Below are 13,909 nucleotides of genomic sequence, written 5' to 3'. Positions count from 1 at the left end.
CTGATGGGCCATCAAAGGTATTCATTTCTGTTACAGTGAGTTTGATTTCTCGCATTTCCTTTGGATTCTTAGTTTCAATCTCTCTGCTACATTACTCATCTGTTCTTGCATGTTTTCCACGTTTTTCATTAGAGCCCTTAGCACATCAATCATAGTGATATTAAATTCAGTCTGATAATTCCAAAACCTGTGTCATATATCAGTCTGGTTCTGATGCTTGGTTTACCTCTTCAGATTGTGTCTTTTGCTTTATAGCATGCCTTATAATTTTTTGTTGAAAGTCAGACAATATTGGGTAAAAGGAATTGAGGTAGACAGGCTTTTAGTGTGAAGTCTTAGGTTTATCTGGCTAGGAGTTAGTCTGTGTTTACTGTGGTGTCTGAGGCTAATATTTTCTCTAATGTCCTTGTTTTTGTTTCCTACGTTCTCTTTGGGAGTCTCAAGAGACTCCTTAAATAAGGTCTGAGGTTTATGGTTGTTTTTATCAGTAATCCTATTATTATACAGGAGCCCTACTGATGTGATGATAAAGTGTGTGGAGCGGGTAGGCAAGCTAATGTCCTATGATTAGGTTTTAGTCTTTCAGTGAGCCAAATTAGGTATTTCCCTTCCCCCATATGGAAGACTAAAGGGTTCTGGAACTGGGTATTGCCCTTCCCGCAGGTCAATGAGGCTTTTGTAAAGCCCTAGTTGGTTAGGCTCTGGTAAAAGTTTCCTTTAAGGCAAGCCTTGTTAAAAAGAAGGAGCTCTGGGTTGTTTCAAAATGGTTACTTTTCCCCTTCTCCCATTGCTTCCCCTCACTACCTCTCCCCCCCTCCCCCATGCTGGAAGTAGGAGATTTTACTTCCATCTTAACAGGGAAAGCCTAGTAGGACTCCTAGAGGTAAAACTCAGGAGAGTGTGGGGATTTCCATAAGACTAGGACACTCTCAAGCTAGCCCAGGCTGAGTTTCCAGCAATTCATCAGTTAAACTTTAAAGTGCTTCAACCTGTAGTGGCTTTAGCTTCGGACTGCTATTCCAGGGATGCTGCCAACAGTAAGCTGTGATTCTCTGCATCCGCCTGTCTCTAGTTTTCCAGGCAGCAGTTTGTCTGTTACCTCAATTCTCTGATGGATTTAAGAGGAGTTGTTGATTTTCTGTTTGTTCTGCTTTTTTTTCCTCGTGATGACAGGAGTGAGGACTTCCAAGCTTTTTATGTGTCAGAGCAGAAACCAGAAGTCAATATACTTTACTATCATCACTGGGAGCTGAGTTAAGGCTATCTTTGAAATATAATTCCTACTCATTTGCATTCTAATATGCTTTACACATAATGTGGGTTTACCTAAGGGAGAATTACAAGACAATACCAAGCAGGTGACTATCATCCATTGTTTGTCAATAAAAGGGAGTGAAGATTGAGAACCATTATCTGCATCCTTTGAATAGTTTTCCCAGCATGGCAGGCAATGAGATACAGGAGTCCACTAACTGCTGCCCAAAGGCCAAATTCTGCCAGCAGTGGAACAAATACCCCTCATTTATATATTGTATATGGCTACTTTCTTGATATAATAGCAGATTAAAGTAGTTGCAAGAGAGACCTATGCTCTACAAAGCCAAAAATATTTCCTATCTGGCCCTCTGAAGAAAAGGCCTGCTGACTCCTGGGTTATTCATCCAATACTTTCTTGCACATGTGATCACTGGTTGTGTATGTGTGTGTCTTTTAATTGACCAGGGCTGAGTGCAACGATGACTATGCACTGTTTAATTTTTATTCATCAATTCATACACTAATTCATTTAACATACTGAGACAAACAATTTCAATTTAGAGGAAATCTTTTACAATACAGTGTAAACGATGCTATAGTAGAATTATATTCAAATACTACGAAAATTAAAATAAAGGAGTTATTAACTCTACCTGAGGTACTCAAAGATTAAGAATACTAAAGTTTTGCTGGAGCATGTTGCCTTAATATTTATTAGAAGATATATCCTCTAAGCCAGTGGTTCTCAAATTTCAGTATGAGAATCACCTGAAGGGCTAGTAAAACAAAGACTGTTGGTCACACCTCCAGAGCTTCTGTTCCAGAAATTCTGAGGTGAAGCCCCCAAATTTACATTTTAACAAGTCCTCAGGTGATGCTAATAACAATTTAAGAACCATTGCTCTTAACAAACCCAGTAGCATCATGTAAATACATTTTTAAGCTTATCTTTAAAAAGGGTTTTTAAAGATAAGTTGTTGTACCTCTCTGAAACAAAGAATAACCAAAAAAACACACAAAAAAGGGTCTATATCAGATAGAAAGCCCTAGCAGACTAGCCTGTTTTTATGGACGCAAATCACTTCAGGACCTCAAAACTGTTTTCCTATTTTAGTCATTCCTTGTAGTCATCTCTAGATAAATCCACCACCCTCAGTTATTTAAGCCCTTAACTCACAGGTTTCCTTTGCTGTCCACCTTCAGGCTTTGGCCATGACTCAAGAGGTTACCTTAGCCTCATGTCTAGGCTCCTAAAATAAACAGGTCAAACCCTCTACCAAGACCAAACTTTAAAGAACCTATCTTCAGTTCAATGTTAAGGAGGGAGAAGGGGTCTTCAAAATTCCAAGTTTACCTCTTAGGATGGGACACAGATAGCTGATCAGTCCACAAAACTCTAACTAAATACTATTGTATACTTATTCATGAAAGGTTACTGAACAGTGTAGTAGTCATCTGCTCAGTATTTTAAAAATGAGAGAAACAATGGCTCTCACATGAGACATACATTTTTTAACCTAGATATATAGTGAAAGGTATTTGACTAGAACTGAAACTAATAAATGATTGCTTCAGTTTCATCAATGCAATTTAAAAAAATCGACTACTATAAAAGCCCTCTATTCTGTAAAACACAGCATGAGTTTAATAACTTATTTAAAGAGAAAATTACATTAAAAATATCAAATATAGAAACATTAATACAAAGAAAAAAAATAAAGTGCCCCTGAGAATATAGTAGACAAAAATGGTATTCACTAGTACCTACTACTAAATGAAAAAGATGAAAAGGTGTTGCTTCTAGCTTCCAAGAACTCATTAAAAGAGCATAGGACAAAAATTAAGTGTGTTTAAGTGCTTAATTGTACAGAACTCACTACATAACATGAGGTCAAGAAAAGGTCAATGTGGATTAGAGTAGCTAAAGAATGTTTCATAGTACAGTGGCTTCAAAAATGGTTAAAATATGATTAAGTAGGATTTGGAAACAGGGAAGTGTAGATTCCAGAAAAGACAGAAAGCAGGAATGAAAGCAGGATGACAAAACATAAGGCAGACAGTGAAGCGCCTGCTGGACTGAACTAAAGTTGAATGCCGGCAAACAGCAAGAAATAGGGTTGGAATGACTGTATGGGGCTAGATTATACAGGCCTTTGAGACCTGATGGAAATCTTTAGACATGGTGGGCAAATGAAACTGTTACAGGTTTTTAGAAGGCAACTACATGAAAATGGATGTTTTAGAAGATTTATTTTGGCAGCAGTATACAGCATAATTCAATGGGGGGAAAGGCCAGGGACCGAGAGCAGCTACGTTGCTGCTGCAGTATTCCAGGAATAAGATGGTAAAGCACTGAAGTCCTAGAGACACAGGAAAACGACGAAATTTAAGTAACAATGCAAAGTTGGCAACTTGTTAAAATATTGGGGATGGGAGAAAAATCAAATATGAAATCAATACTGCTAGCTTGACAGAATGAAGGAATAATGATATCTACTATTAAAAGAAGTAGAATTACACATGAAAGGAAACTGAGGTAACAAGGCATCATGGCACAGAAAAGAGGTTACTGTGAAAAAAATGACAAGTTTAAGGTGACAGTGGTAGTTCCATGTACTCTGGTGAATGAATGAATGAGTAGGTGTGGTGAGTTTTCTGTTCAGCCCATCTATTTCATAACTAGCAGATAAGTGCAAAAAGGAAAACAATGGATGGCTGAGAAATAAGTGTCTAGATATTCAAACTTAAAGAGTATCTAGAGGAAGAGAGCAGGAAAAATGTTAATCAGAGGTAGGGTCCATGAAAACAGGGATCTCATATCCTTGCCCGTGGAATCCTTAATGCCAGGCAGAGTAGCTGATATAAAGACAGTTCCCAAAAAGGAATAAGAGTTTCCAAAGTGCAAAGAAATCATAGTGACAAGACGAAAAGTTAGAGACACAATCAAAGATAAAGACTGAAAAAACCCCACTGAGTTGGCAAGAAGAGCAGGAAGCCAGACTGCAAGAGTTAAAAAGTGCAAGAGCAGAGACAAGATCTAGCTGAGTGGGGGTGGACAGAGGTCAGCTAAAAAGGAAGAACAGCAGGGTAGACAAAGGGCATTATTTTACTTGTCTGGATATTTTTCCAAACTAAAAATAACACTTGCTCATTTAAGAAAATTTGGAGAATACAATAAAGTAGGGGGGAAATATCATACATTGTTCCCGCATTTAGGTGCAAACACAGTTAACACTTTGAAAATGTTCAAACTTATTCCACCAAAAATATGAGTGGGCTTACATACCATACAATGAGACAGAAATTAAGGTACTGGAGAGGAGGGAAAGGAATAAGGAAGAAAGCAAAACCAGGAAGATCAGCTAGCAATAAATAGTTACTATATTTCTTAAATCTTTTCTTAGTGGTCAATAAATAGTACTTTTCTGCCCTAATTATTTTTTATTATTGAAAGTAAAGATTTTTGCATATTTGTTAACTTTATATTATTCTTCTTATAAAATGAGTGTTTACATTCTTCATTCACTTACCTACTTGTTTTTTCTCTTATGTCTAGAAATGAGCTCTTTAGGTTATTGAGAGATCAACTCTGTGTTACCACAAAAATTTTTTCTCTAAAGTTATTTGCTGCTGTTTTGAGGAAGTCACAGATATATATAAAGTTACAGGAAAAGCAGCCGGTGGAAAAGAACAGTTTGATGATGGTTACTGAAATGGGGTATGTGAGAGAACAAACTCCATAAACACAAGAATACGGATGAATCCAAAGAGAGAAAACAAACTGCATCCAATAATGGAAAAGTATATAAATACAGATGCCAAGATACAGGAGCCAAGATATGGGATGAATGAGATACATGAGGGACCCCACATCGAACATTCTAATTCTCTTCATGAAATGGCTGTACTTCACTGAGAGTTGACTCAGGGTACAGTCTTCTTCCGAAACTGTTACAGGAGCAGTTCTTGGTTCTCTATCTCAGTTCCTACCGCTACCCTATCTTTTCTTCTCTGTTATTATTTTATATTCTTCTGCCTTTGTACATTAAAATTACCTTTGTGAGAGGATTCTGATTGGTGGAAAGCCCACTCCTCAGTCAAGCAAATTTTGTCCTAAACTATTTTCCTCTAATTATTCTCACTACTGGCAAGGCTTACTGTCATCAACAATTCTCAACCTAATTTCTGCTAGTGGGAAGAAATATTTCCCAGTAAGCATATTGATAAGTATATCCATTGATTATACCAGCAATGCTTTTAACAAAATTTTACTTTTGTTATATTCAATTAATGATGCATACAACTACCATACAAGAGGTGAATGTTTTAAAGGTATAGTGTCTTATTACTATTTAATCTTCCTATGTCTGTACGTAGTAGAAATTAAAATACAAATGTGTACTGAATTCAATTTTCCTTGACCACTTGATTCTATAAATTCAGGATTAATCTTTGACTTTCTCACTTCTTTGAAATGTACGTATACAGGATTTAGCCAAATACTCTTTGTTAATATCTCCTCAGAAAAAGGGATCATGCATCTACTAATCTGACAGTTAAATGAGGCACTAACTTTAAACAAGATGTCACTGAAGTGACACTCTTATTCCATTAAAATTTTTAAAATTTCATATATACTGCAAAAACAATGACAGGTTCTTGGCTAGTCCATAATATTTTATTGTCATATTATAAATTACTTATTATGTAGTATTTGCTTTGTTTCAGGTTTATTCAGTCTCTGCATTCCTATGAACTTTACGTATTAGAAAATAAAAATGTTTCACTTAAATTCAGTAAAAACTCACTACAATGGACTCATCTCAGGTAAAGGCAGTCTAAATTACTGAAACAAAAAAAAAATTAATTTACACAACTCAGCTCATTATTCCCTGAGAAATGTGAAAAGTTCCATTGAGGCAGTGGCACAGGAGCTGAATCTTAAAGTTAGACACTATATCAGCAACAACAAAAAAAGAGGCTTTTAAGGTAGCAAGTAAAGAGACCAACAATGACATAATTAGAGAAACGAGATAACGAAAGCAAAGAAAGGGTTATAGATAGTGCAAACTGAAGTACCCACTTAATACAGTAATCCTCTGTTCTCATCTTGTAGCTATCTGGTAATACCGAGTGATCAAAGTAGGAAAGTCACAGAAAGATATGAGAAAAACAAATAAACAAAGAGAAACCTAAGTGCTCTCCATGCTTGGTTTGTATCTTAAATTTAGGTATCATAAATGACAGTGACATAGCCCTAGGGACAATACCCTCTAAGATGACCAATAGTTTTGGTCATCTGATTCTTTACCTACAATAGAGCTCAAATACTAAAAATTACACATTTCAGAAAGAAGAGGGGAGGTAATTATAGGCCATATGTACGATCACTTCCTATCCCCATGCCCCGGGTAGCCATCACTAGTCAATCAGATTTAGCATGCAAATTCAAATCAATTTGCTAACCCTGTGTTGGAATGAGTATTAAAAACATCTTTTGTTATCTGAACTGTTGTTATCCAAACACAGATTACAAATTGTTTTAGGTAACTTCTTTCTTTTTTTTTAGATAAGGCTATTTGGAGATGGTATTTCATGCCATATAAATTCTTGTCTTCCAAAATTCAAAGACATTACAGATTGAAATCTGTCCCTCCGACCTCTTACACTTCAAATATGGTAACCAAATAGAGATTCAAACATCAAGGAATACCTACCTGTACATTTTTAGTTTGTTCTAAGATATGAGGAACATAAAACCTCACCTCTCATGCAACTTTTTGTAATATATAGAGAAACTACTGTAATAGATGCCTGATAGAGGTATTCTGTGTAATTAACCAAGTGTCATTGTTTTCTATTTCCTGTTATAAATAGGAGGTACACAGGCCATGAAACAGAAAAAAATAAATGTCTTAAAGAAAAATTAAGTCATGTTTTAAAGTTTTTATTCATGTGGGTTAAGGTTAAGTGTTAACTATCTTAATCTCATAGTCAGCAATCAAGTGCATTAAGGCCTCAGAGCTTATTGTTCCTTATTTATTATCCTGCCCAGGGCAGGAAGATTGTTCCTCCTATTGGTCCATGCTGCTCATCCTTAACCTAAACTCTCAGAACACCTGAGAAAGCAGAAGAGAAGCAAGTAAATATAGAGAGACTAGTGGAAAAGGAGGCATTGGATAAGATTGGTCTAGTTTGGTTAGAGATATAGAATAACCATTTTATCGTCTTGTTTTTCATACAGAGAACATTCTGTCATGATTATGCATTAAAATGATGAAGAGGAAAGTTGTGAAACTCAACCCTACCCTAAATTATTCTGAAAAGAATATGCACCTTTTTTATTTACATAACCAAATTTACAATACAACATTCGGCACTGCCTTAAAATATTAAATTATTACTATAGGAAAGAGATCCTGTGTGAGGTGCTTATAAGAACTGAGCACTTCTTCATAAACAAATCGTGCACACAAATAACCACCCAATGGAATCTCTCAACTAGCAACTAAGTAAACTCCCCAACAACAGGGATTACTGCATAGCTTTACATATTTTTGCATAATCAAAAGCTCTTAGAATACTTTAAATGTAATACCTGCTCAATAAATATTTGCAGACTGAATCTTACATAAAAGAACTCTTAAACAAGGTAACAATAAGTGAATAACACCTTCAGGTAGTCCCTCCAGGGCTGAAACCAAAGGAAACATTAACAAAGCCTAATAATCTGTCCAATGAAAATGTTCTGCTGGTTTCTGTGATTAGTTAATTCTGTTAGTCTTCACTGTGCTTATGGTATGTTTTATTATTGCTGTCAATATTAATTTAGTAACAAGTCATAATTTAAGCTAAAAGAACTTGTTGCAAGGTCATCTAATATAAACCTTTCATTTTTTAGACAAAGAAACGAAGGTCCACTTTCCCCACAATTAACACTTTGGCACTTGTCACTTCCTTCCCTGGTCTCCTAACTGAATAAAAGAAATGTTTTATTGCATAATTTTGCTCAGGTTAATATTACAAGTGAATAGACATTCCTCAAATGTCAGTCTCTTGCATAGTATTTTGTATATAGCCAGTCCTCAGGTGAGTATTAAACTGTTCTTGCTTAAAGGGATCGACTTGAGTAAATGACAATGGTTATTTTAATTACTTTCATTTGTATAAGTTTAATGTGCAACATTATTTTTCTAATATCAAAAGTGATTTGACGTAAGTTTTTATTCAAAGCATGTTTCATAACAAATAAGACACTTCTGTCTTTTCTACCACTGTGAAACGCCTTTCCTTCAATATGACCAAAAACTAACAGTGATATAGAAACCAATTCAATTTGGTACATAACATCATTAAAGACACCTCCCAATGGGGAAAGCAAATGGGTTAATTATTTATACACACACATCCGTTACCTAAACTAAACAAAGCCAGAGAATCAAGGGGCTCGAACTTGCTTAACCTGCCTTTCTGGTCAAAAAAAGAAAACAATTTCATTAGTTTTTAAATCATAGATGAAAGCAAGGAACTGCCTGCTTTCTGGAATCAGAAACACTTAATGTTGGGATGCAACCATCACATCTGGCCTCAAGATAGGCAAGCAAAAAGCACCTTCAGTCTTTGGTGTGCTTGGTACAGAAGACAGGCTGAACTCAGGGAAGACAGCATGTCTACCAACTCATCAAAAATATATGAAAGTCTTTAATTTTAAAACAAAATGAAGACTATGGGCTATGGTTAAAGTAAACTCTAAAGCTATGAGCTTTACAGTAAATGTTTCCCACTGCAGTTGAAAGAATAAAACTATTTCTCAGACAGGTAATAAATTGCCTGACCCAGACCCAAAGATGAAATTTAAGTACCAAGTTCTAGAAAGGGGACAGAAATCAGGACTAATATGGCATCACTATATAAACCTTCGGATCACCATACTGTAATTAATAAGAAAAGTTAAACAAAACTATAATTAAGAAATAAGAAAAGTTAAACAAAACTACTCAATTCGAGACTAATTAGAATTTTGATAACATTCAAAATGCCCATGTATAGAATTTTACTTTTAAGTCCGAAATGTAAAGAACAGATTCAGAAGTCTGTACATCTTACAAGACTGAATAAAGACAGGGAGCTCTGGCCTCCGCACTGCTTCCAGAGTCTGATAATTAATCAGAGGAATCATACAGCTTCCCTGTCATTCAATTTATCTGTTTCCATAAAATGGGTAGAAAAATGACACATTTTATAGGACCGTTTTAAGAAATGGTTTCCAAGGTCTTACTTGCAAATAAAGATTTACATAAATAAAAACAATTGATAACAACTAATTCTTTTAAGAATCCTGGAATTTATTTGTTGAGTAAATACAGTATTAGAGAATTTTCTACAATAATATATTAGGGTTTCTTTTGAATTTCTAGGTAAAGGTTTATAGTCTATGTTACAGGCTATTTGCAAACTGTTAATCCCTCCCACCCATATAGGTATGATTATTCTTAAACCTAACTAATCATAAGCAAGCAGAAGAGATGCGATGTAATTTTTTCTATGTGATTTTTTTTCCACAGCAATTTTATTCTATCAGGATTTCAAGTAAAACTGCTTCAAAAAGGAAAAAGAAAAGCACTTAGTAAATTGTATTTTTGTTTAAACACAATTTTCTTTCTTTCTTTTTTTTTTTAACTATGGAGACACTAGGAGATTAGAAGATAAACTTGCTTTGGTAAACTTGCTTTGGTATTCTTTTTCTGGGTAACCAATAAGGGGAGCAATGAAAGTTAAACAAATTTGCAGTGAGGTTGGGTTGTGGCTTTGTTTTAAGTTGCCAGTATGAATCTTCATTTACAAAAAAAGAATATGGGTTACTAGTTTTCTTTTTTTTAACAAAAAGTTTATATTATAATTCTATTGTTTAGAGAAAACATACATAACACTTACATCATATCTAATATTAAACACACCTCTGCAAATAAATCTCCTATCAAGTGAGTAGTGTCAAGTGATCTAGGCCTTTGTCTATGGAGTGGGGATGAGGAAGATCAAGAAAGGTGAAAGCTTATTACTTGGACCTCAGTTGAAGATATTCATAAATATACCACACAAATATTACAACACTATCAAGTTAGCATTTTATTTTCTATAACTATCTTAAAAATACATATATCCAATTCTTAAGAAAAATAGTTTCTGATCTCATTAAGTACCATAATTTCGACTTTGAATACTTAACCTTAGTTTCATAGATTCATTTAATGCTTGAAATTACCATGGGCATACTTTTACCAAACAGCATTTTAGTTTAACAAACAAAAATAAATAATTATGAACTGAAATAATAAATAACTCATTGTCCAGTTAAAGGCCTACATCACATACTATATTTATATTTGTAGAATAGGAGGACAAGTACAGACTTGTTTGGATCGGCAAGTCCAATAATTTAGAAACTCTGATCAACATAAATGCAAAACCCATTTAATAATTTTTAAATGCCACATTTCTGTTTAATGTAATTTTAAATTTCCATTAATGTTACCAAAGATTGATATATGCAATAGTACAAAACTGATAATCTCTCAGAACATTATCAGGTGATTTAAAAAACAATAAAAAGATATCGTTGCCTTAAAAATGTAAAATGAGATGCCTAAAGAATTGCAACCTTATCTATTAAAAATTATTTTAATTTAACACGTATACTATTTCTTAGATAGTACTGAAGAAGCTTTCACTTTTTAATGTCTTTATTTTATATAGTTACTTGATGAATAATATAAATCCAGTATTGTGGAGCAGGGGATATGAGACTATAATTAAATATAACCACTAATGTTGTTTATGATCACTAGTGTTTTTCTAAAGTTTCAAATGATGAAAAGAAATAATTTTTGCAAATAGGATTTCTGAAGTTGAAAATTAATTGCTAGTAAGTGTGCTATTACAATTTTAAAATAAGGATAAAAAATTGTACATTTGGGGATTAAGGTGTTTGTTGCCCACTATTTTTTCAGAGCAAGTACCAAAAACTGAAGTGCACTCTATTTCAAGATAAGTTTTTCTCACATTAAAGTCAACATAGTTAAGTTGTAATATGTGTAAACATAAATTATCAATGAAAGAATATTAAATCACCTGATTTACCAAAAAACCAAAAAGAGCACTCCACTGTCATTGTTATTCAAATACTTCAGTTAGTTGCCTATATGACTTACTCATTTTAAAAATATAAAATGAAGCTTCCTTTCTCATTATTCTCATAATAAAATATACATAACTAACTCAGCTTTTTAAATTTGTCTTTCACAAAGATTTTAGTTCTTTTAAGTTGGATATCCCTTATCTGAATGTAAAAACCAAAGTGCTTATTAATTCAATTCAATGATGATTTCAGGTACACTAAGGTTGCATCAAGTTAATGGGGGCGGCGGTAAGGGCGGGGGCGGGGGGGACCCATCCTGGTTTCTGGAAACCTTGAGGGTAAGCAGGAGATTAACCATCTCTTCCTTTAAATTGCAGCTTTAAAAAGGGGGTGAAGGGATCCACTGATTAATAAATAAAGCTCCCCTCCCCCCCCAACACGAGAATCCTATTTATCTGACCTAGTGAAGTTGCCAAAACATGACTATTGTCAAAGCCAAAAAATACTCCTTTAAAATATTTAAACTTCATTTTAAAATTAAAACAGAAAGCAAGATACTCAGCTGCCAACTACTGTGTAGTATGAAACTATTAAAGCCTGCACTGACCTACTTCATATTAGCATCATGACAATTTGGATGCATGCCAAGAAAATAATTAAAATTATTTAACTATATAACAAATCTTAATTTTGTTATTTAAAAATTGTCACTGTTTTGAAGTGTGCAAATACAGTGCTGCAATGTCAGCTGTTTTATGATACATTTATTTTGAAATTGCAATATAAAAGTAAGGAGTTTTGATATTTTAGTAGTCATATTCAATGATGGACATGAAACATTTCATTTTTAAAATCAGAGCTTTCTTACACCACATTTAATTCTATCTTTAAACTTCTATTAAAAGCAATGTCCTAGACCAAATCCCAAATATTGCTTTCGATTTTTAAAATAGCACTACACTTTTTAAGAAATGTCAGTTAATGAAGAATTCTATAAAAACAATCCAAGTTCATGTTCAAGGAATATTTACAATGGCTCTAACAGGACAGACTTAACTCGGTGTTTTTAATTATTAAAAGACTGCCATCAGTCTTTCATAGTTTAATGCAGAAATATTGGCAATTCTCATACAAGAAAGTACAGGAATAGCAAAGGATATTTCATCTAAGGTTTCAAAAAAAGACACACGAAATGGCAAGACTATTACTTCAAAGATATTTTTAAATTAAAAATCACTTTACAGTGTGAACTTCCACCTTAAAACAAAATATACTAACGAAGCCTTTTCTTCACAATTAATGTAAAAAATAAACTTCCTGGAAAAGAAATTTAGTATCAGAATAAAGAAGGCAAAAACATCCAGAAAGAGCAGCTAAAGCAACTGAAAGGAAGAGACACATTAGGTTTTGTGCTGCCTATTAATATTCCTACGCACAATGTCTGTTTGGTGAAAATTCACAATACACTTCTTCCTCCCTGTATGACTGCAAAAAGGAGTAAACACATTTCACATTCCTCAGTCCCAAATTTATGCTACCATCATGCAAGATGACTTAATTTCGACCCATATTCCTCTAACACATAAGTGAAAACCACAAATAACTTGTTTATCTGCACTTACAACTGAAGAGGTGGCAAAAAAAAAAACCCAAAAAACATTTGGGGGCTATGGAGACCAGGGGCTGATGCGAAGTCCCCACACCTCCAGAGGCCCTATAAATATGCACCCGACTCTGGATACCCACAATCAATGAATGCATCAGCCTGCTCCTCCGCTTCCCCGCCCGTCGCCAGCCTTCCCCCACCCCCTTTGCAGCAGAATTGTGCCTGGGCTTTTTTACCCCAGCGATGGAGGATCCTCTTACCAGATGGAGTTCTTGATCTCGTGTTGCAGCGCGCTGGCCTCTGTCCCTGGCAGCCCAGGCACAAGGGCTGGCAGAGCCACCCCCGAGTTGGGGGCGCTGGGGGGAAGCTGCTGATGGGCATCAGGCTGCTGTGGTGGTGGCTGTTGTTCCTCTGCCATCGCTGCTGGAGGGGTGGGAGGGAGGGAAGACGGGGGCGCGGGGAAGGGTGAGGGACGAGACGGGGAAGGGAGGACGAAGGGGGAGAAAAGGAGGGGGGAGGGGAAGAGGAGGAGGAGGAGGAGGAAGGAAGCTGGATAAGCTAGGCCTTTACCCCAGGGCTCGAGTGAGTCGCTTTCGCCTGCCGCCTGGGGGACATCACCGGGGAGACCGAGCGGCTGCTCACGGCCGGGGCGCTTCACCGCGGGAGAGGCATGGCGGCGCCCCTCAGCCCCCCGATGCCGCCTCCTCCCGTCAGCGGCCGGGGCTGGGGGGGCGGTGAGGAGGGGGCGTCTGAAGACGAGGTGGGGGGCAAGACGCCCCGAAATCCAAGGAGAATGGTTGCTCGGGGACTTCGCGGCCCGGCCTTCCTCTCTCGCCCCTGGGGCTCTCTACTCCGGCAGCTCCGCGCTGCTGCAGCCCCAGACTCAGCTCCACGCCACTCCCCACACTGCC

At 36.0% G+C, this 13,909-nt stretch overlaps 1 protein-coding gene across 1 annotated transcript in view; it reads right to left on the bottom strand.

Moving 5' to 3' along the window:
* The window catches only part of RFX7 (regulatory factor X7), a 110,344-nt gene extending 96,441 nt beyond the window's left edge, over nucleotides 1-13,903 (bottom strand). Inside the window, exon 1 of the mRNA XM_011363442.2 lies at nucleotides 13,259-13,903. Coding sequence (XP_011361744.1) covers nucleotides 13,259-13,416 — 158 coding nt within the window. The 5' untranslated portion in view covers nucleotides 13,417-13,903. The remainder of the gene's footprint in view (nucleotides 1-13,258) is intronic.
* Nucleotides 13,904-13,909: the final 6 nt, after the last annotated feature.

This window comes from Pteropus vampyrus, unplaced genomic scaffold (genome assembly GCF_000151845.1).
Source record: "Pteropus vampyrus isolate Shadow unplaced genomic scaffold, Pvam_2.0 Scaffold85, whole genome shotgun sequence".
In the NCBI taxonomy this organism is placed as follows: domain Eukaryota; kingdom Metazoa; phylum Chordata; class Mammalia; order Chiroptera; family Pteropodidae; genus Pteropus; species Pteropus vampyrus.
Note: the sequence above shows the minus strand (reverse complement) of the source record. Positions and strands in the feature narration are given on the sequence as shown.